Source organism: Saimiri boliviensis, chromosome 9, assembly GCF_048565385.1.
Source record: "Saimiri boliviensis isolate mSaiBol1 chromosome 9, mSaiBol1.pri, whole genome shotgun sequence".
Lineage (NCBI taxonomy): Eukaryota > Metazoa > Chordata > Mammalia > Primates > Cebidae > Saimiri > Saimiri boliviensis.
Genome location: NC_133457.1, coordinates 55,278,571 through 55,301,373, shown reverse-complemented (window position 1 = coordinate 55,301,373; position 22,803 = coordinate 55,278,571). Strand labels below are relative to the sequence as shown.

The following is a 22,803-nucleotide window of genomic DNA, read 5'->3' as shown; positions in this document are numbered from 1 at the left end:
ATACACTTCCATCACGACTGCATGCCCTACTACTACCAAAAAACCGGGCTAGTTATTCATATATACCTACTCTATTATTGTTTTCTCATTGCTATGGTCTCAATCTCTGTGTGCCCCAAAATCTCTACATTGAAATCCTAACCCCTAAGGAGATGGTATTAGCAGGTAGGGACTTTTCAGGGGTGATTAGCTCATACAAGCAATCCCCATGAATGGGATTAGAGCCCTTATAAAATGACCCAGGGGAGGTCATTTGCCCCTGCCACCATGTGAGAACACAGGGAGAAGGCAGTATCTAAGTGGGCCCTCACCAGATATCAAATCTACCAGAACCCTGATGATGGATTTCCCAGCCTCTAAAACTGTGAGAAATAAATCTCTGTTGTTTACAATCCACCCAATTTATACTTTGTTACAGCAGCCTGAGCAGACTAACACTCCTCTATAGAATGGAAACAACAGTACACAACACAGGGATGACCTCTAGGCCCCACACAGACAAAAGATGGCATTTTTAAAAGTGTCAACTACTTCTACAACTGCTACTACTAACCACCCTTAATATTGTTCATACAAAAAGACTGCCACATGACCATAATCCCTTATCTCCATTTCCTTCCAAAATTCCTCTAAAATGATAGTTTAAAAAAAAAAAATCACAGAGACATTAAACCACAAGGACAAACAGAAAGGGAAAGACAACATACTTTTTTTCAACAAACTTTTGCAAGATGGCAAAGCAGCTGAAGGAACGGTCACTGCCCCTCAGGACCTCCAAGAGGTTCAGCCCTTGAAGCACCAAGGAGGTGCCAAAGGCTGATCGGAGGCTCAGCCTAGACAATGGGGAGTCACTGAAAGAGGTGTTCGAAGCAGTTGGACCCCCAGGTCCAGCAGGAGACCCAAAGTTTTTTCTGAAGACACTGAATCACAGTGGCAGGAGAACTGCAGCCAGAAGTCAAAGACTACAGCCTCCATCCCTCCCTCAACCAGGTAACCTAAACGCCCTGGCAGCTGGCATATCATCAAGTATCCCAGACACAGGAGATGCAGGTTTCTTCTCTGCAAACACTGGCCCCAAAAGAGATGTAAAGGTATCAATATTCGGGGCAGACTCCCGATGAAAAGTCCACCTGAACTCCAAGTGTAATCAACTGTAATCAACTGCTCAGGATCTTTCTCTTCATTATAGACAGTAAGGCTCATCAGATACTTATGATTTAAACAAACATAGAAAAGATCCCTGAAATGAAGAGGCACATTGAAAGAAACAGAAGGAATATTAAAAAATACATTAAACACAAAAAATAAAATAAAAATATACACATCAGAGATAAGTGAGGATAATACATTCATAAAATAAGATGCAATGAAATGGAAACAGAAAAAGACTCTAAAATTTAAAAATGTGATCCTTAAAATGTTTTAAATGAGCCGGGCGCGGTGGCTCAAGCCTGTAATCCAGAGGTAGGTGGATCACAAGGTCGAGAGATCGAGACCATCCTGGTCAACATGGTGAAACCCCGTCTCTACTAAAAATACAAAAAATTAGCTGGGCATGGTGGCACGTGCCTGTAATCCCAGCTACTCAGGTGACTGAGGCAAGAGAATTGCTTGAACTCAGGAGGCGGAGGTTGCGGTAAGCCGAGATCGCGCCATTGCACTCCAGCCTGGGTAACAAGAGAGAAACTCCATCTCAAAAAAAAAAAAAAAAATGTTTCAAATAAAAGCTTTGAAAAACAAAATTGAGAAATTCCCCCCTGCCCACTCCTTCCAATACAAAGAAATACATAAGAGGTGAGACAGGTTAAGAAAACTTGAAGATCACTTCCAGGGGGTTCAATAACCAAGCCAACAGACATCTCAGAAAGAAAACACACACACACACACACACACACACACACACACACACACACACACTTTCTCTCTCTCTCTCTCTCTCTCTAAAGGGTGGGAATTATTTCAAAAAACAAGCATTTCTGAAAACTGAAAGATATGAGTCTCTAGATTGAAAGGACTCACCAAGGTAACATAAGAAAGGAAAGGAAGAAAGCCGGGCGCGGTGGCTCAAGCCTGTAATCCCAGCACTTTGGGAGGCTGAGGCGGGTGGATCACGAGGTCGAGAGATCGAGACCATCCTGGTCAACATGGTGAAACCCCGTCTTTACTAAAGATACAAAAAACTAGCTGGGCATGGTGGCACGTGCCTGTAATCCCAGCTACTCGGGAGGCTGAGGCAGGAGAATTGCCTGAACCCAGGAGGCGGAGGTTGCGGTGAGCCGAGATCGTGCCATTGCACTCCAGCCTGGCTAACAAGAGCGAAACTCCATCTCAAAAAAAAAAAAAAAAAAAGAAAGGAAAGGAAGAAGGCCGGGCGCGGTGGCTCACGCCTGTCATCCCAGCACTTTGGGAGGCCGAGGCGGGTGGATCACAAGGTCAAGAGATGGAGACCATCCTGGTCAACATGGTAAAACCCCGTCTCCACTAAAAATACAAAAAAAATTAGCTGGGCATGGTGGTGCATGCCTGTAATCCCAGCTACTTAGGAGGCTGAGGCAGGAGAATTGCCTGAACCCAGGAGGCGGACGTTGCGGTGAGCCGAGATCGTGCCATTGCACTCCAGCCTGGGTAACAAGAGCGAAACTCCATCTCAAGAAAAAAAAAAAAAAGAAAGAAAAGGAAGAAAGGAAGGAAAGAACAAACCAACCGACCACACAGAAACTTGTGAAACTTCAGAAAGCCAGAGAAAAAGAACCACTTCAAACAACAGAGAAAAAAAGAGGAATCAGAACGGCTTTGGACTTTTCATCAAAACCACTTAAGACAGAAAACGATGAAAATGCCATCAAAATTATGGGAAAAAAATGTATCTTCTACCTAGTATTTTAAACTGAGCCAAACCATCTACAAAGTATATCGAACAGACATCTTCAGACATGCAAGGCCTCAAGTAATTTCTCTCCCATCATTCCTTCTTAAGAATCTACTGAGGATAAATACATATTAGCAAAATAAAGCAAACCAAGAAAAAGGAAGACAGAAGATGCAAGAAACAGAGGTTCCAAGACAGGAAAGAAGGAACAGAAGTCCCAGAAGTCCCAGAAAATGTAATCCTACTGTCCAGATCGGAGCAAGTGGATGGAATGCTCCAGACCCAGAAGTCTCTAAGGGGAAACTAAGTGGAATTGATAGGTGATTTAATGTGTTACCTGGAAAAAAAATCAAAAGGCTTTTAACATATTTCTTGGAGTAGTTAAGGGAACACAGCCAAATATAAATAGATAATGAATCAAAATCCAACTTTGATAAAATACAATTATTTGTGCTGGGAAAAACAAAATGTATAGAAAAAAACAACCATAAGTCACTATTTAGCAATACATGTGTACACAATAATATAAATACTGCTACTTTACAAAAAAAAAGTGACCTAACTACATTCCAGGATTTAAGGGAGGAAAGAGGAAGAGCTCAATTATGATACTAGAAAGTCCAAGACTTATTCTACATTTCTTTAGAATTACAAAAGTAAAAAAAGAGAAAGAGCCGGGCGCGGTGGCTCAAGCCTGTAATCCCAGCACTTTGGGAGGCCGAGGCGGGTGGATCACGAGGTCGAGAGATCGAGACCATCCTGGTCAACATGGTGAAACCCCGTCTCTACTAAAAAAAAATACAAAAAATTAGCTGGGCATGGTGGCGCGTGCCTGTCATCCCAGCTACTCAGGAGGCTGAGGCAGGAGAATTGCCTGAACCCAGGAGGCGGAGGTTGCGGTGAGCCGAGATCGCGCCATTGCACTCCAGCCTGGGCAACAAGAGCGAAACTCCGTCTCAAAAAAAAAAAAAAAAAGAGAAAGAAAAAATAAACAGAACTGGTTAAGGTAGTACTGGAAAGTAGCGCCTGGTGGATAAAAAGGCCAAAAGCAAGAGACTGCTGTGTTTGTTAAAAGCCATTTAGTGCTCTTGGGTTTTCTTAAAACTGTATTTATGAATGTATTGATTGGATTAAAACAACTTATTCTCATATCAAGGGCAATTAGTTCAATTTATAAAGCTGTCACTATCAACTTCATTTGTAAGTTTCTTACTTGGAATTCTAAACTGCCTTAAAAATATTATAAAATAGTGGTTCATTTCCCACGCTAGTGTTGAGAAGGGACGAAAACCTATAGTGATTCTAAAATATGGTACAGGCCAGGCATGGCGGCTCGCACCTGTAATCCCAGCACTTTGGAAGGCTGAAATGGGTGGATCATGAGGTCAGGAGATGGAGACCATCCTGGCCAACATGGTGAAACCCCATCTCAAAAGTCAGCTGGGTGTGGTGGCATGCGCCTGTAGTCTCAGCTACTCAGGGGGCTGAGGCAGGAAAATGGCTTGAATCCGGGAGGCAGAGGTTGCAATGAGCCAAGATCCCACCCCTGAACTCCAGCCTAGTGACAGAGTGACACTCCATCTCAAAAAATAATAATAATAATAAATAAAATATGGTGAAAAGCTACTATTCCAAGAAGCCTTAGGTACCAAAACAGCTTCCGTGAGAAACTGCATTCTGAGAACTCGGAGTACCTTGTATACATCTCAGCCCTACCCACTTGCTCTTCCCTAGCAGGAGGCGCCACGGAATTATTTTCGAGGTAGAAAATGTACGAGGGAGATGGGAAGGGATGGAAAGAATGAACCTGAATCTGTCAGAATGGAGTGACTACAGATGCTCTGTAACAAGTCAACCTTACTTGCACTAAAGAAACTACTGCTAGAAGTCTTTCTTGCCTCTGGGGTAGAAAAGAGAGTTAACTGAAACAATACTTCCTACCCTCCCCCCAACGACAGCATTTCTGGGCATAAATTGGATGCTTATCAATCAGGAGCTTCCTCTGCTGCAAACACTGCTAAAAAAAAAATTAGTTCCAGGCCAACCTTTGAGTAAGGTAACAAATACGTAACTTCAAGTACTAATTAGCAATGATTTATTTTCCATCATGCTATAATCAAACTTCCACAGATAGTATCTTCAATTCATTCAATAAAACTTTGTAGCCTATGTCAATAGTTTCATTTTGCAAAAAATTATGAACTGTGTGACTTTGAGCAAGTTACTTAAAAATCCCATTTTCCTCAACTTTACAATTGGAATAATGCCACCTACCTCACTGGGCCACAAGAAAATTAGAAGAAATTATGTGTTGGCCGGGTGCGGTGGCTCAAGCCTGTAATCCCAGCACTTTGGGAGGCCAAGGCGGGTGGATCACGAGGTCAAGAGATCGAGACCATCCTGGTCAACTCGGTGAAACCCCGTCTCTACTAAAAATACAAAAAAAAATAGCTGGGCATGATGGCTCGTGCCTGTAATACCAGCTACTCAGGAGGCTGAGGCAGGAGAATTGCTTGAACCCAGGAGGCGGAGGTTGCGGTGAGCCGAGATCATGCCATTGCACTCCAGCCTAGGTAACAAGAGAGAAACTCCGTCTCCAAAAAAAAAAAAAAGAAAAAAAAAGAAATTATGTGTTAATGCATGTAGGAGCAGGTCTATGGCAGGAATTCAATCAATGTCAGTCCCTGGTTGTCCTATGTCCCCTGCCTTCACCCCGACTTGTTTACCCATGTAAACAAACTCACAAGCTAAGTGCTTTAACCAAAAAGCCTTTACAAAACCATACATTAATACATTATTATTTCTAAAATTAATGTGATATGCATCGTCTTGTATTATTTTTCCTAAGTCTTAGTCTTGTGTTCCAAGTACTACCCCAATTTGCATTTTAATTCAGCTAAATTACATTCAGCCAGACTAAGAAGGATTAAGAATGGCACAACTGCCGGGCGCGGTGGCTCAAGCCTGTAATCCCAGCACTTTGGGAGGCCGAGGTGGGTGGATCACAAGGTCGAGAGATCGAGACCAACCTGGTCAACATGGTGAAACCCCGTCTCTACTAAAAATACAAAAAAATTGGCTGGGCATGGTGGCTCGTGCCTGTAATCCCAGCTACTCAGGAGGCTGAGGCAGGAGAATTGCCTGAACCCAGGAGGCGGAGGTTGCGGTGAGCCGAGATCGCGCCATTGCACGCCAGCCTGGGTAACAAGAGCGAAACTCCGTCTCAAAAAAAAAAAAAAAGAAAAAAAAAAAAAAAGAATGGCACGACTTTGTAAAAACTACAAAGTTTTTACTTTGTAAAAAAAAAAAAAAGAAAGAAAGAAACCAGCATTCTTCTTTGGTTAAAAACTACAAATCCGTACATGTAACAAGTCTAAAGAGTCTGCTATAAGTACTTCCATTTCTACATTGAGTCAACCTCAACATACTTCAAGAAAGCATTACTTTTAAAAAAAATAGAATAATACTGACAGATAATGGATGCAACAGAGGATAATTTTCCCCCTCAAGCACTCAGAAGCACCACCTTGATATGAAATAAAAAGACTGCCGTTAACAACAAAAGAAAGCAAAACTCTAGGTACCAAGGGCTTCCTTTTTGGAGGTCATTCCTGTCAGATCTAAAGGTTCATTTCCAGAATCCACAAAGTCCTAACACAAGACCCCAGGAATTTTTCAAATTAATTCCCCAAACAACAAAGTTAAGTAGGTAAATAGAACCACAAACCGACCCAAGACTAAGTTCTCGTTTCCCTTCAAGGTATTCACAGCAGGGGTGGCCCAGAAGCACAGGATCAGTCCAAACTCCAACACATCCAATGCAAACACGAAAAAGGTACTGAAACTAAAAAGGTCTGCTACCTGGCGATTTACTCACTAAAAATATGCCTAGAATCTAAGCATATGCTCCAAAATACACTCCAAATCTACGTCTAAGATTTGGAGGTTGCCACGAACATTTGGTGCCTTTATAACCCCTCCCTCTTTTTTTTTTTTTTTTTTTTTTTTTTTTTTTTTGGTAAAAGGATAAGCACAGAAGCGTGGCCTCTACTGGGGCATCAAAACCACAGCAAAGGGTTTGCAAGCTCAGTCTAAAACGCGAATTTCGAGGTATTCAATCGAAGGCCCTAGAGTGACACCCCTAGAAAGGGTCAAAGAAACTTCGTGCGGCAGGGAAGAAAACTTGTTAGAGCGCTTGAGTCTTAAGGACGAGGGAGAAGGGCCAAGGAGGCAGTGAGGAGGACGGAACGGGTGGATCCGGATCTACAGCGGCAGGGCAGAGAGGGTGACGGGGAAGGTACGAAGCCTGACCCCGAGCTGGGGGCCGGGCAGGGACCACACCTCCCGGCCAGCAAGACAGGCAGAGGCCGGGCCGCGAGGCGCCCCTGGGCGCGGGGGGCGGGGAGGGCACACGCCCGCGGTGCCCGGCGCGCAGACTGAGCCGCCGGCGGCCGGAAGCTGCCCCCTCCGGCCCGACCTGCCCGCCCCGGCCTCGGCGGCCCCACTCACCGATGAGCCGGCGCACCTCGTCCTCGCTCAGGTAGAGGCTTACGCTGGGCCCCGCGGCCGCCGGCGGCAGCGCCGGGGACCGCGGGGCGAGGGCGGCGGCGGCGCCAGGCGCGGGCAGCAGCGCCAGCAGCGCCAGCAGAGGCAGCAGCAGCAGCGGCGGCGGCGGCGGCGGCGGCAGCGGCGGCGGCGGGGCCCTCAGGCCGCGGGCCCCCAGGAGGCAGCCCCGGCCCGGCCGCCACAGCCGCGCAGCCGCGCGCATGGCCGCCGCCGCCGCCGCCGAAATGGAGCGTCGGCCGTCGGCCGCACCACCGCCCACCCCCGGCCCCGAGCCGCTCACAGCCCCGAGCCGGGGGCGGCTGCCCAGCTCATCGCGCCGTCGGCCCGTGGCAGCCAGCCGCGGCTTCAGACCTCCAGAGCGCGCCGCCGCCGCCGCCTAGTCGGCGGCATCGTCCGGAGCGGGGAGCTGCCCGCGGAGACGCGCCCGTGCGCGCCGCCGCCTCCCCGGGAGCGCGCACGCACCGTTCGCTCTGTGCGGGTCGTTCTGGGCGGCGCGCTGGGGGTTTAAATACCCTCGGCGGGCTAAGTGCTGGGGTCACCCTCTCCTCAAGAGTCTTTCCCGGCCCGACGCGCTTACCGCGTCTAAAGTTTGCTTGTCTATTGTCTGTAACCCTCCTTCCCCGACGGACCGGCCAGGCACGAGCCACCGGCCGCGCCTGCAGCCCATTGGGCGTCCCAGGTCCCCGGAAACGCCTGGATGTGGCCGTTCTGGTAGCGAAAGAGCAGTATGCTTTTCTGTTTAGTGAGAAAACTCAAATAAACAGAAATCAACCTTTATCTTACCGTCGGTGATGAACTTTATCATTTCCGTATCTATTCTCATGAATTTATACTACATACATGTTTTCCAGAAAGATCTTAGCCCACTTTAGTAACCCTACTTTTATATGCTACAAAATTTTATTTAGTTTTATATTTTTATTTATTTATTTGAGACAAAGTCTTTTTCCGTTGCCCAAGCTGGACTGCACTCGGCTCACTGCAACCTCTGCCTCCTGGCTTCAAGCTATTCTCCTGCCTCAGCCTCCTGAGTAGCTGGGATTACGGGCGCCCACCACCACGCCCAACTAATTTTTGTATTTTTAGTAGAGACGGGGTTTCACCATGTTGGCCCGGCTGGTCTACAGCTCCTGAGCTCAGGTGATCCCCCACCTCGGCCACCCAAAGTGCTGAGATTACAGTCATGAGCCGCTGCTCACAGACAGATTTTTTTTTTTTGGGGGGGGGACGGAGTTTCTCTCTTGTTACCCAGGCTGGAGTGCAATGGCGTGATCTCGGCTCACCGCAACCTCCGCCTCCTGGGTTCAGGCAATTCTCCTGCCTCAGCCTCCTGAGTAGCTGGGATTACAGGCATGCGCCACCATGCCCAGCTAATTTTTTTTTGTATTTTTAGTAGAGACGGGGTTTCACCATGTTGACCATGATGGTCTCGATCTCTTGACCTCGTGATCCACCCGCCTCGGCCTCCCAAAGTGCTGGGATGACAGGCTTGAGCCACCGCGCCCGGCCAAATTTTTATTTTTTATAATCGTTCTGCATCACTGTAATCAACCTGCATTTCGAGTTTTTAATCTGCAGTCCATGCCGGGTTTCAACAGCCTTCCAATCATACGAAATTGTGTGCAAAGTGTATGTGCCTCAGTGTGTATTTGTGTCGGTGTCCGTGTGTCTGTGTGTTGTGTGAATGCTTCAGTGGACACAGAGAGGTGGTATGTCCTCAATTGTTCTAGGGAGTCCTTGTCCCCTCAAAGAGGTTAACCACAGATGCACCTCATGTACTTAAAGGCGGTGGAGCCAGGCAGTGCGTGGACTTCCGGGCCTCCTGAAGTATTTTTGCGAGCCACCCACCATCGCGTTCAAATTTGCTTCAGTGCCCTCCCTCTCGGTGAGGCTTCAAGTGCCACTTCCCGGCCAGGGACACCTCGTCCCTGCGGACAGGCCCCTGCCCTGACCCCAAGGCTCCCTGCGGGGCCCGTGCCTCGGGGAGCAGCTGCTCTCAGGCTAGGCCCAGCTTCAGCGTGCAGTTGCTCCCTCGCAGTGAAGCCCTGGGAAGCAGCTATTTTTATCCTCCGGGAAGGGTAGGGGAAAAGAGAGGCTGATAAGGAGAGAAGGGCTGGAACTTGGTTTTCTCCCTCCCTAGCAAGATACACGGATTCCATTTAGAGACAGGCTGGCCTCAATTTGTCAAGCTTCAGCGCCTCAGCACAAAATCCTACACCCTTCATCCTACCGGAGGAGATGAGAAAAGAGAGGAAAGGAAAAGTTCTCCATCAGAGAAGGCTAAAAGCCATGAAAATCAGCACAAATACTTCTGTTGGGACAGCCACTGCTACTGGGTTTCTGCCAGGAAGGGCTTGAGGCTGGAAACATGTTGTGTGAACAGGAATCTCAGTTCAGATGGGAAGCTTTTTTTTTTGAGACCGAGTTTCACTCTTGTTACCCAGGCTGGAGTGCAATGTGAGGATCTCAGCTCACCACAACCTCCGCCTCCTGGGTTCAGGCAATTCTCCTGCCTCAGCCTCCTGAGTAGCTGGGATTACAGGCACGTGCCACCATGCCCAGCTAAGTTTTTGTATTTTTAGTAGAGACGGGGTTTCACCATGTTGACCAGGATGGTCTCGACCTCTTGACCTTGTGATCCACCCGCCTCGGCCTCCCAAAGTGATGGGATTACAGGCTTGAGCCACCGTGCCCGGCCGTGGGAAGCATTTTTTTAAAGGATGGCATATTCTCTGCCTTTTTAAAAAGACTCCTAGTCCGCAAAAAAAGAAACTTGTATCTTCTTGAGGTTCTTTAATTACTAGATCTTGTCCATGACTTCTTGAGGCAGCCTGTGATGTAACCACAGAGAGCTATCAGTCAGGCCTGGCTGGGTTCTGGTACTTATTAATCCTGCGGTCTTGGGAAAATTAAACTCTCTAGGCCTTGGTTCCCTCATTCATAAAATCCCAGGATAATGCCCGACTCCCTGGGCATTTACAGGATTTAACTCGAGACAAATACAAACAAAACACCTAGACAAACACTGCGTAGGTATCACACCTGTTGTTATTGTTATTACAAGGAATCCTTTCTCTCTAATGACCATTTCCTGTGAAAGTTTCATCATTGGTTACCTCCAAACAGTTCAAACCTAGGATCCTCAGGAACCTCATTCAATAGCACCAGGCCTGGCCCACAGCCTGAGCTAGATCGAGATTTGTGGCAGGCATCACATTGGGCTCTTGGGACACAGGGGCAAGCAATGTGCTTCCTTGAGGACTTTGATAAACAAATGTTTTCATCAATGCTACAAAGATAAGTTCTCAAAGTGTGGCGCCCAGACCAGCAATGTCATCACCCGGGAACTTACAGAAATGTAAATTCCTTGGACTCCCCTCAAGACTAACAGGTAGCAGCTCCAGGGCTGGGGCTCAACAATCTGCTTTCCCAAGCCTCCGGGTGCTTCTGATGCTGCTTGCTGGTCATTCCATTAATATCTCAGCTCTACTGTCTCTCTTTCGGTCTGCTGCAGTTGCCTGCTTTCTCCCTTACTCGCCCAGTCTGTTCCCAACACAGCAGATAGAGGCCAGAGGCATCAAGTGAAATGTCAGCCTGATCATATACTCTCTGGCTTTCAGACCACCAGTGGTTCCCAACTCACCTAGAATAAAAGGCAAAGTCTTTCTAATGTCAAGGCAATTCTCACTCTCCACCTTTCTCCCTTCCCTCTGACTTTATCTCATGCTCACTGCCTACTCCCTTAGCTCCAGCCACACCACAAAGGCTTCCTTTTTGTTCTTCCAACACACTAGACACAATCCTACCTCAGGGCCTTTGCACTGCTATTCCCTGCATCTGAAATGCTTTTCTGTCTGACATCCATATGGCTTCATCTCTCACCTCCTTCAAATCTATACTCAGATGTTAACTTCTGAATAAGATTGCAAATTTCCAACACTTTAATTAAACCCTGGGAGAAGGAATTGATTCCCAGTCTTTCTCTTGCTATCTCTGCATGACGCTTGGTCTCACACAAAGGTCTTCCCACAATCCTCGACCCATCCTGAAGAGGAAGTTTCCTCTCCCTCCCCTAACAAGGTATGGGTGGCAACTTTTGAAATTTCCCAAAAAAGCTCAGCATAAAAATGAGAAACCCTAACCACAGCCTCCTCAGGTTTCTTTGCCTTGGGGAAATGAAAGCCACAGTCATCAACACAATCCACACACTGGTCCTCCGCTTTTGGTTTTGTTTGTCACAGTGGTTGGCCTTAATTCCCCTCCTCCAGGAGACATATTTCAGCATGGTCAGGAAATACCATCAGCAGGACTTATACTTTAAAAGGCCAGTCTTGGGCTTGAGATGCTGTGGAGTAGATGGGTAGGTGGGAGTGTGGGGTCAAGGTTATACGGAGAGGGCAGGTGTTCCCTGTCTGACCTCTGGTGTGGGCTGAGAATACCTACCATCTGGTGCCCGCAAGGAGAGACACCCAGAGACAACTCCACAATGTGGACCTGACCCGACCACTCAGCTCAGGGAGGGCTGGAGAAGAGGTAACTCCAAGTCCTGAAATCAGCCTCTTCTTTTGCCAGGAGCAGTTGTGAATGCGGCTCTCTCTGTAAACCTTCTTCCACAAGTAATATATTAAACCATCTGCATTGTAAAAGAGTCAAGCAGCATGGAAGTATATGAAGTAAAATATAAATATGTCCCTCCACATGCACCCTCATCTCTCTTACCCACCACCCAGTTTGGTGTACGTTCTGAGAGCCCTTTCTCTAGGCAGTTACTTACACATACATGTGTTTAAGCACACAATTTTATGTGTGTGGTCTTTTTCAGTCTTATAGAAATGGAATAATACAAAAAGCAGTGGTCTACAATATTGGCTTTTTTGACTGATCTAAGTAAGTTGAGATCTTGAGGATGTTCTTGTGACAGGGCATATCGAGGCACCCCTGTGGCATTCTTTTGGTTGGGATGAACTGATGGATTTCACCAGTTCTGGTAATACACCTCAAATACTTGCATATACACATTTGTGCACATGTATAGATGTTTAGAATAGATTCTCTGAAATGGAATCTTTGAGTCAAATTGAGTTATGTTTTAATTTTGATAGATTCTGCTGAATTGCCTTCCAAAAGATTGTACAATATACATTTCCAACAGTGGCATAAATGAGAGATACAAGGTAATATGCCAGTGTTTTTCATTTTGTTCTTGACAGTCTAGTGAAAGAAAAATAGCTTGTTGTTGTTTAATCTGCTTTGCCCTCATCACTAAAAGCATCTTACATACGTGTTGCCTATTCCAATTACTCTTTGAAATATCTGTCCACATATTCTATTCTTTAGTTGGCTTATTTGTCTTCTTACTGATTCATGAATGTTTTCTTTTACTGTATCCCTTGTCATTTAACTTTTCTTATGATGCTCTTTGCTTAAGTTCAATTTTGGATTTCTATTTTAGGTAAATCTGTCCATCTTTTCCTTTATGGTTTCTGCATTTTGCATCTTACAAAGGGCTCCCAGTTAATACTTTTTGTATTTTGTACTTTTTTCTCTTAAAAAAAATAGCTCCTTAATCTATCTGGAATTTATGTTTATGTATGGCCCATAACACAATTTTATTTTTTTTCATATGGTTAACCATTTGTACCAAACACTACTTATTACATTTACTGAATGCTCCTTAGTGGCTATATCTAACTTTAAACAGAACAGGAATTTCAGCCTGCTTTCACTTCCCTGTTTCTTCACATACCTTTCACATTGAGATCATCTAGAGCAGGCGTCCCCAAACTTTTTACACAGGGGGCCAGTTCACTGTCCCTCAGACCGTTGGAGGGCCGCCACATACTGTGCTCCTCTCACTGACCACCAATGAAAGAGGTGCCCCTTCCTGAAGTGCGGCGGGGGACCGGATAAATGGCCTCAGGGGGCCGCATGCAGCCCGTGGGCCGTAGTTTGGGGACGCCTGATCTAGAGCTACACTGGCCAGTACAGCAGGCATTAGCCACATGTGGCTATCAAGTACTTCAAATGTGGTTGGTAAGAATTGAGAGGGAGGCCGAGGTGGGTGGATCACAAGGTCTAGAGATCGAGAGCAACCTGGTCAACATGGTGAAACCCCGTCTCTACTAAAAATACAAAAAATTAGCTGGGCATGGTGGCGCGTGCCTATAATCCCAGCTACTCAGGAGGCTGAGGCAGGAGAATTGCCTGAACCCAGGAGGCGGAAGTTGCGGTGAGCCGAGATCGTGCCATTGCACTCCAGCCTGGGTAACAAGAGCGAAACTCCGTCTCAAAAAAAAAAAAAAAAAAAAAAAAATTGAGATGTGCTGCACGTGTAAAATACATGCCAGATATTGAAGACTTGGTATTAAAAAAATGTAAAATATTTCATTGATAATTTTTATATTGGTTGAATGTTAAAGTAATATTTTAGACATATTGTGTTAAAATATATTATTAAAATTTATATCCTATGTTTCTTTTACCTTTTTTTGACTTAACTACTAGAAAATTACGTTTATGGCCTTTATGACATTTCTACTGTGCAGTGCTGATCTAGATATTAGTTCCAGATTGTTCAGCATTTCATTTTAAAAATCACATTTTTCATAGCACTTTAAACAATTGACAAATGGCATGAACTGCAGTAACTGAAGCTAAACTAGGCAAGTGATGAGAAGTCATAGTATTATAGGGAATCTTCACTTGTCACAAGCATTTTTTTTTTTTTTTGAGACGGAGTTTCGCTCTTGTTACCCAGGCTGGAGTGCAATGGCGCGATCTCGGCTCACGGCAACCTCCGCCTCCTGGGTTCAGGCAGTTCTCCTGCCTCAGCCTCCTGAGTAGCTGGGATTACAGGCACGCGCCACCATGCCCAGCTCATTTTTTGTATTTTTAGTAGAGACGGGGTTTCACCATGTTGATCAGGATGGTCTCGATCTTTTGACCTCGTGATCCACCTGCCTCGGCCTCCCAAAGTGCTGGGATTACAGGCTTGAGCCACCGCACCCGGCCGCATTTTTTTTTTAATCACAAACCTCAACATTGAATTGTTTAGCTCAAATATGCAGAATTTCAGTCATCCCAAGATGAAAAAGAAATTCTGCAAAAACGATGTCTATCATTAAAGTAAATTTTATATTGGCATGTGAAGTATGAGAAACATTCTTATTCAGCGTCTTGGGCTGAAAGCCTGCAGAAGCCTCTTAATTATCCTACAAGGGAGCCGGGGATCTTTGCTAAGTTGCAAGAAAGTGAGCGTCTCACAAAAGATGGAGGTGGGGATCCAAAAGAACCTTGCAATGGGGATGCACGACGTGGGGCCAAAGTGATGAGACTTTCTTGGGTTGAGGAGGCGTAAGAATCTAGAGTGGGTCATGCATGTGATGGACACAAACTGTCTCCTGAAATCCATTCTCCCTTTTGTCCATACTCTTAGAATTTTTGCTGTGCAAATTTCCCAGGCTTCCCTATACTTCACTAAATTCTTGCAAGTAGAATGTGAGCAAAGGTCATATGTGCAATTTCTGCTTCCTCTCTTCCTGCATGTGTGGCCATGATTCACCTTGATTGTGGAGGTAAGCAGGGTGCCTCCAGGGAGAAGAGCAACATGGTAAATGAACCCAGAAGTCTCCCGGGCCACAGGAGCGCAACATACTGTCAGCTGAGACTGGCCAAACTCTTATGTGAGAGAGAAATAAACTTTTATCTTATTCAATCAATTTGGAGGTCTTTTGGTTTCAATGGCTTTGTCTTAACCTAATTTAATGTATTTAGTATGGCCTCTCCGAATACAGGAACTATATTCCAGGAGAAAACCTAGGTGATGTTCTTTTAAATTGTGAGAGGTCTCCAACACAGAGAAAAGGGTACAACTGATCGAGGGAGACACCGTTGTTAGTTCTTTGCTGCTGCTGTAACAAATTACTACAGTCCTCCTGGTAACAAGTAAGAGCTTGTTCTAGCAGAAGCAGCAAGCCAGACTTCACCAATCTTCTTATCATGACAGCATATTTCTCTTTTCTCTGCAATTTATTTTTTTTTATTTATCTATTTACATTTGCAATTTCTGCTCATAAGCTTTTAGGTCTTCCACAACTGACAACTTCTTTTCTTTTCATTCTCATGTTGGTTTCAAATCATCTACATCTGCTGTCATGTCTTTCTGCTTAGAGAACATTAAATGTTTCTATTTTATACTACAATACTTTTCAGGCATTTTCTTTATTTAAAAACTTAGGGTTTTGTTCTTGTTGCTGCTGTTGTTGTTTTGTTTTTTGAGACAGACTCTCGCTCTGTGGTCTAGGCTGGAGTGCAGTGGCATGATCTCGGCTCACTGCAACCTCTGCCTCTTGTGTTCAAGCAATTCTCTGCCTCAGCCTATTAGCAGCTGGGACTACAAGCATGCACCACCACTCCCGGCCAAGTTTTGTATTTTTAGTAGAGACGGAGTTTCACCATCTTTTCCAGGCTGGTCTTGAACTCCTGACCTCATAATCCACCCACCTCAGCCTCCCAAAGTGTTGGGATTACAGGCGTGAGCCACCATGCCCAGCCTGTTAGCTTTTATTTTTACTAAAATTATATACAAATATAGCAACCTCCACCTCCCTAGTTCAAATGATTCTCCTGCCTCAGCCTTCCAAGTAGCTAGGATTACAGGCATGTGTCAGCACATCCAGCTAATTTTGTATTTTTAGTAGAGATGGGGTTTCACCATGTTGGTCAGGCTGGTCTCGAACTCCTGACCTCAAGTGAGCTGCCCATCTCGGCCTCCCAAAGTGCTGGAATTACAGGCATGTGCCACCGTTCTACAAGGTGTATTACAAAGAGACAACATTATCGCTTGTTCTCCATTCTCACCTGGCAGCTGCTTTAAACCCCTTTAGCTGTTCAATCACTTCTATCACTTGAAATAATGTATTTATATGACCAACCTGTTGATTTTTCCATTTTGGGCATTATGTGTTAATATGATTTGCCCCTGCAGAAAACTGTATATTTTGCCATGTTTTATACCCTCCAAAATACCACATACATGTAAACTGCCTGTCTCACTACCATCATACCATAAACACTGTTTATATAATTATGCCTGTGTAAATTCCATTCACAGCTGAGCCATGTGACAATAACTTTCCTTTCTTGTACAGCCCTTTTTCCCAATAAAGTTAGCATGTACTTCACTTGCTTAGGTTTCTATGTATTCATCAATGATTCATGCCCAAACTCATCCCTCAGTTGTTTAAACCTTCTCTCAATCTATTCAAACACATCAACTGAGCCATCAGTTTCATCATCTTAGACATTTGGATTCATTATTGCCTAGATGCTGCAAAGTGATCATCCAGCAATGTTCCATCATGCAGGGACCTCCCTGTGTAACTTTTTAGATTCCCTGTTTCCTGGATACCATCCTCTTTTTTGATTTGCCTTCTTTATATAGTGGGCACTTCTTCCAGCATTTCCCCAAGAAAGTATGGAAGATAAGTATTTTGAGAGTTTGCATATTTGAAAGTCTGTATTTACAACATCTTATGAACACTTTATTCATAATACTGACTAGGCATAGAATTCTATGTTAAAAATTACATTTCCTCAGAATTTCAAAGGCATGGTTACACTGTCTTCTGGCTTTCAGTGTAACTTGTGGAAAGTCAGATGCCACTATGATTCTTGACCCTTTGTATAAAACCTTCTCTCCCTCTCTCCTTTTCCTCCCCTGGCCCTCTGCCCTCTGGAAAATTTTGGGATACTTTACTCCTGATAGTCTGAAAGTTTTTAACGTGCACCTTGATGTGTTTCTATTTAATCAGTTGTCTAGAGTGCTCTGTGGATCCTTCCAATCTGCATACACTGCCTATTTAGTTCTGGGATGTTTTCTTGAATTATATCCTTGATGATAACTTCCCTCTGTTTTCCATCTTCTTTCTAAAATTCCTGTATTCTGGCTGTTAAAGCTTCTCTTTGTCTGCTGATCTTTCTAAGTCATCTCTTTATCTTGTAACTGTTCTTGAGTTTTTCATTTCTGCTCTCATTTTTAATTTCCTAGAGTTTGTTTGTTCTCTGAAATGTCCTTTTTAATGGCACACATTCTTGTTTCATACTAATTATCTTCTCTTACAGCTCTGATAGCAATAATGCATTTGTAAGATACTTTTTTTTTTTTTTTTTTTGAGACGGAGTTTCACTCTTGTTACCCAGGCTGGAGTGCAATGGCACGACCTCGGCTCACGGCAACCTCCGCCTCCTGGGTTCAGGCAATTCTCCTGCCTCAGCCTCCTGAGTAGCTGGGATTACAGGCACGCACCACCATGCCCAGCTAATTTTTTTTTGTATTTTTAGTAGAGATGGGGTTTCACCATGTTGACCAGGATGGTCTTGATCTCTTGACCTTGTGATCCACCCGCCTCAGCCTCCCAAAGTGCTGGGATTACAGGCTTGAGCCACCACGCCCGGCTGTAAGATACTTTTAAAAAAACATTTGAAAAAGTTTTATTTCTCTGTATAGTTTTAGTTTTGTTTTCTTTCAGTTGTTTGTTTTTATCTTAGACTTCTTGTTAGACCAGTTTCTGAACTCATCCTTACCTGGTTGCTCATTGAAGAGAGGAGCACTAAAAATTGAATTAGAAACTGTATAGATATGGATGGAATCTGTTGACTATGAAATTCTCAGCAACTCATCTGGCCACTTATTTAGGAACACCCAGTGTCTGTACCTTTCCACATATCTTTTGGGCTGTTCTAATTTCCCACAGAATATTTTCCCCATCTCTTGACTAAACGGTACAGGCCCAACTATCAGCATTCCAGCAGCCAAGGGAAAAGAAGGACCCATAATCCTAAAATCAGTACGTAGATAGAATGTCTCAAAATCTTCTCTTTTTTTGAGATGGAGTTTCACTCTTGTTGCCCAGGCTGGAGTGCAATGATGCAATCTTGGCTCACTGCAACCTCTGCCTCCTGGGTTCAAGCAATTCTCCTGCCTTAGCCTCCTGAATAGCCAGAATTACAAGCATGCACCACCACATCTGGCTAATTTTGTGTTTTTAGTAGATATGGGGTTTCTCCATGTTGGTTAAGCTGGTTTTGAACTCCTGACTTCAGGTGATCTGCCCACCCCGGCCTCCTAAACTGCTGGAATTACAGACATGAGCTACCGTGCCTGGCCAAAATCTTCCTATTTTTAATGTGATACCCTTGCCTTCAACTTAGCCCTTAGTTTTATCCTCTCTAATATTTAAAACTCCAGTACTCTGCTAGATTTGGGGAGGTGGTGTGCAGACATCCTGCTGTGCTCAGTTGGGGAGGTGTCTTAGTCCATTTAGTGTTGTTTTAACTGAATACCTGAGACTGGATAGTTTATAAAGAAAAGAGGTTTATTTGGCTCATTATTCTTATAGCTGGAAAGTTCAAGGTTGGGCATCTGCATCTGGTGAGGGCCTGAGGTTGCTTCAACAGTAGAAAGTGGAAGAGGAACCAGCATGTGCAAAAAGGTCACATGGCAAGAGAGGAAGCAAGTGGGGGTAGGTGCCAGACTCTTTTTAGCAACCAGATCTTGAAGGTTAATGGAGAAATAATTCACCCCTAGGGAGGGCATCAATCTATTCACAAAGGATCTGCCCGCATGACCCAAATACCTCTCACCAGGTGCCACTACCCAACCTTCCCATATCAGGAGTCAAATTTCAACATGAGGGTTGTAGGGAACGAACACCCAAACTATAGCAGGAAGGTATCTGGAAGTTTAACAACCTTTTAGCTCTTTAAACTTTAAACAACTCTCTCATTTTCAATACCATCTTTAGTCTAACTTGCAAAGTGAACTGGTTTCACCAATTCCTGAGTCTTTTGGATTGATTCTCTGCTTTCCCCATTTCTGTCTTAGGATTTCTCTTTTTCAGGTCAGTGAAATAAGTTACTACATGTCCTGCTTTCCAGCTTTGAACATCTTCCTGCTATTGTCTCCCCGCCATTTTTTTTGTCTTTGTCTGTTTATGCCTCTAAAAAATCTCTTAATGGTTGTTTTAAAGGGATTTTAGAAGTGACTGTAGTTTACTGCATGTTCTTACTCTACTATCTTTAATCAGAAGTGTCTGTATTTACTTTCTGTGTTAGTCAGCTCAGGCTGCCATAACAGAGTACTACAAACTAGGTGACTTAAACAACAGAAATTTATTTTCTCACAGTTCTGAGGCTAGAAGTCCAAGATCAAGGTGCTGCCAGGATGGGTTTCTGGGGTGAGGCCTCTCTTTCTGGCGTATAGATAGCCACCTTCTTGCTGTGTCCTCACATGACCTCTATCTACTCTGTGTGTCCCCACAGAAAAACAGAAATCTCTGGTGTCTCTTCCTTTTCTTATAAGAATAGAAGTTCAACTGGATTACTGCCCGCACTATTCTGATCTCATTTAACCTTAATCACTTCCCTAAAAATCTCTGCCTCCAAGTACATGGTCACACTGGGGGTTAGAGCTTCAACATATGAATTTTGGAGGGACACAATTCAGTCCACTGCATTTTTCACTATAACTTCCTGGTGAATATAGCAAAGAGCTTCATATTACAACTTTTCAATTTGTTCTTCCACTTGTGCCTAGCTGACATCTCATTATTCAATTAGCATTGGAAACGGTTTCTAACCCTTTCTGTTAGAGTTAATGGAGTTTGTTTGTCCATCATCTTTGAGTTGTTGTGCCTAGCTGACATCTCATTATTCAATTAGCATTGGAAACGGTTTCTAACCCTTTCTGTTAGAGTTAATGGAGTTTGTTTGTCCATCATCTTTGAGTTGTTACATTGTTTACTCTGGGGATGCTCGAGTTCTGGTTGAGGAACAGAATTAGTCCGTATTTCAATTTCATTTTCTTCTAAGCCTTCAGGATTTCAGCTATTGCATGATTAATTCACTGAGTGCAGTATGTCACTTTGTCATGTCTCATGGTTTCTATGCTGTGTTCAGTACTCTTAAGTCTAATGTTTTCTCTGAGATCTTGAAAGTTAGGCTTTCCCCCCCCAAAACTTTAGCTTTATTAGCTCACATTCTCTTTCTGAAAGTTTTTCAAATTCCTCATAGAAATAGAGAGGTTTCCATAGATTTCTAGCTTCTCAAGTTGATACATATGTGAACCTTCCTGAGATATAATTTGCCTGGCACAATTCATGTATTTAAAGTGAACAATTCTATGAGTTTTAGTATACTTATAGAGCCGTGCAGCCAGCATCACAATTCGTTTTAGAACAGATCAGTAAACCTTTCAAGGAATTCTTTAGTTGAAACTAAACTGAACTTTCCACAGCTTCAACATGTGAATTTTGGAGGGACACAATTCAGCTGGCAGTTCGGTTTTCATCTCTAGGTCAAATCTAACATGCCAGTTCCCTATTTGTCTCTAGGTCAAATTCTAAGGCCTGATATGGTGGTTCATGCCTGTAATCCCAGCACTTTGGGAGGCTGAGGTGGGAGGATCACCTGAGATTAGGAATTTGAAACCAACCTGGCCAACATGGTAAAACCCCATCTCTACTAAAAATATAAAAATTAGCCAGGCATTGATGGTGGGCACCTATAATCCCAGCTACTCAGGAGGCTGAGGCAGGAGAATTGCTTGAACCCTGGTGGCAGAGGTTACAGTGAGCTGAAATTGCCCCACTGCACTCTAGCCTGAGCAACAGAGAGAGACTTTGTCTCAAAAAAAAAAAAAAAAAAAAATCTAAAAGCTTCATAGATATTAGCTTCAGGCTCAAATATCAATCTTTTAAAATTTGTTAAAGCTAGCGTAATGGTGTAGCATGTCATTTAATTCTCATAAATGTTTCCTGTGAAAAGTATATACGTTCTACAATAGTTGGAAACAAAGTTCTGTGTAATGTACATTACAGCAACCCATCAACCTTTTTATTGTACTGATCAAATGTTCTTTCTTTTTACTCTCGTGTTGTTGACTGATCTCTTACTGTGAGAACTATATGCAAATTTATCCTTAAGATCATCGATTTATTTATTTCTTCCTGTAGTTCTGTCAATTTGAGCTTTATATATTTTGGGACTATATTATTAGTGACATGGAAATTTTAAAGTGATATGTCTTCTGGAAATTTTGAGCTGTTTATTCTTGTGTACGACTCATTTTACCTCCAGTGATGCTTTTTGCCTAAAGTCCATTTTGCCTAAAGTTAATAAAGCCATGCCAGCTTCCCAGCTTTCTTCTTGTTAGCATTTACCTATGTATCATTTTACATCCTGTCAGCTTCAACATTTCTGTGTCCCAATGTGTTAAGTGTGGATTTTGTTTCATTACATATGACAATATTTGTCTTTAACTTGAGAATTCAGTTCAGTACATTATTGGAGCTACAGGTATATTTGGATTTATTTCAACTATTTCATTACGTATTTTCTATTTTCTTTCTTATGCTATTCTCCTCATATGCCCCCAACCAAGTTTGGCCTTCCTTTGGATTGATTATCCTTCTCATTTCACTTTTTTTGTCTTTACTTTTTTTTTGGAAGTCATATGCTTTATGCCTATTTTAATGTCTGTTCTAGTTATATTAAACTCATACTTAATAAGGTCTAAATTTAATAGATATACTTACCCCCTTCCTGAAGAACATGAGAACGTTAAAACACTTTATGATCCCCACCATCCCCACCCATTTGCTCTTATTGTCCACAATTTTAGTTCTAGCCTATTCCTACATGCACAAAAGTTTAATACTATTATTGTTACCTGATTTTGTTAAGGCTTGTTTAGTTACACTTACAACCATTCCTTTTTGTATCTCAGACCTTCTATCTGGAATCATTTGCCTTTTGCCTGAAGTTCATCTTTGACTGAAATTTTCCTTTATGGTGATCTTTTGTGATTAAATCTCTCAGTTTTTTATTTGAGTAGAAAGGCCTTATCTTATTCTAAAAAACATAGCTTTGTTCATGACAGAATTCAGGGTTGCTAGAACACTGAAATATTTCACTGTCTCTGGTTTCCATTATTGCTTTTGAAAAATTAATTATAACTCTAACTCTAACTGCCACGTTGATACATTATCTGTCTCTTTATGGATTTTTTTTTTTTTTTTTTTTTTGAGATGGTGTCTTGCTCTGTCACCCAGGTTGGAGTGCAGTGGCGCAATCTTGGCTCAATGCAGCCTCCGCCTCTCAGGTTCAAGTGATTCTCCTGCCTCAGCCTCCATAGTAGCTGGGATTACAGGTACACACCACTGTGCCCAACTAATTTTTTTTTTTTTTTTGCTACAGAGTTTCGCTCTTGTTACCCAGGCTGGAGTGCAATGGCGCGATCTCGGCTCACCGCAACCTCCACCTCCTGGGTTCAGGCAAGTCTCCTGTCTCAGCCTCCTGAGTAGCTGGGA

At 43.7% G+C, this 22,803-nt stretch overlaps 1 protein-coding gene across 6 annotated transcripts in view; it reads right to left on the bottom strand.

Moving 5' to 3' along the window:
- Positions 1–22,803, bottom strand: part of RYK (receptor like tyrosine kinase) — a 164,118-nt gene that overhangs the window by 97,791 nt on the left and 43,524 nt on the right. For 2 of the 6 annotated variants that reach the window (XM_039461988.2, XM_039461989.2), the window contains exon 1: positions 7,379–7,652. The exons of the other annotated variants lie outside the window; for them this stretch is intronic. In XM_039461988.2, coding sequence (XP_039317922.1) covers positions 7,379–7,637 — 259 coding nt within the window. In that variant the 5' untranslated portion in view covers positions 7,638–7,652. Of the gene's footprint in view, positions 1–7,378; positions 7,653–22,803 lie in introns of those variants that run through there. 6 annotated transcript variants of the gene reach the window in all.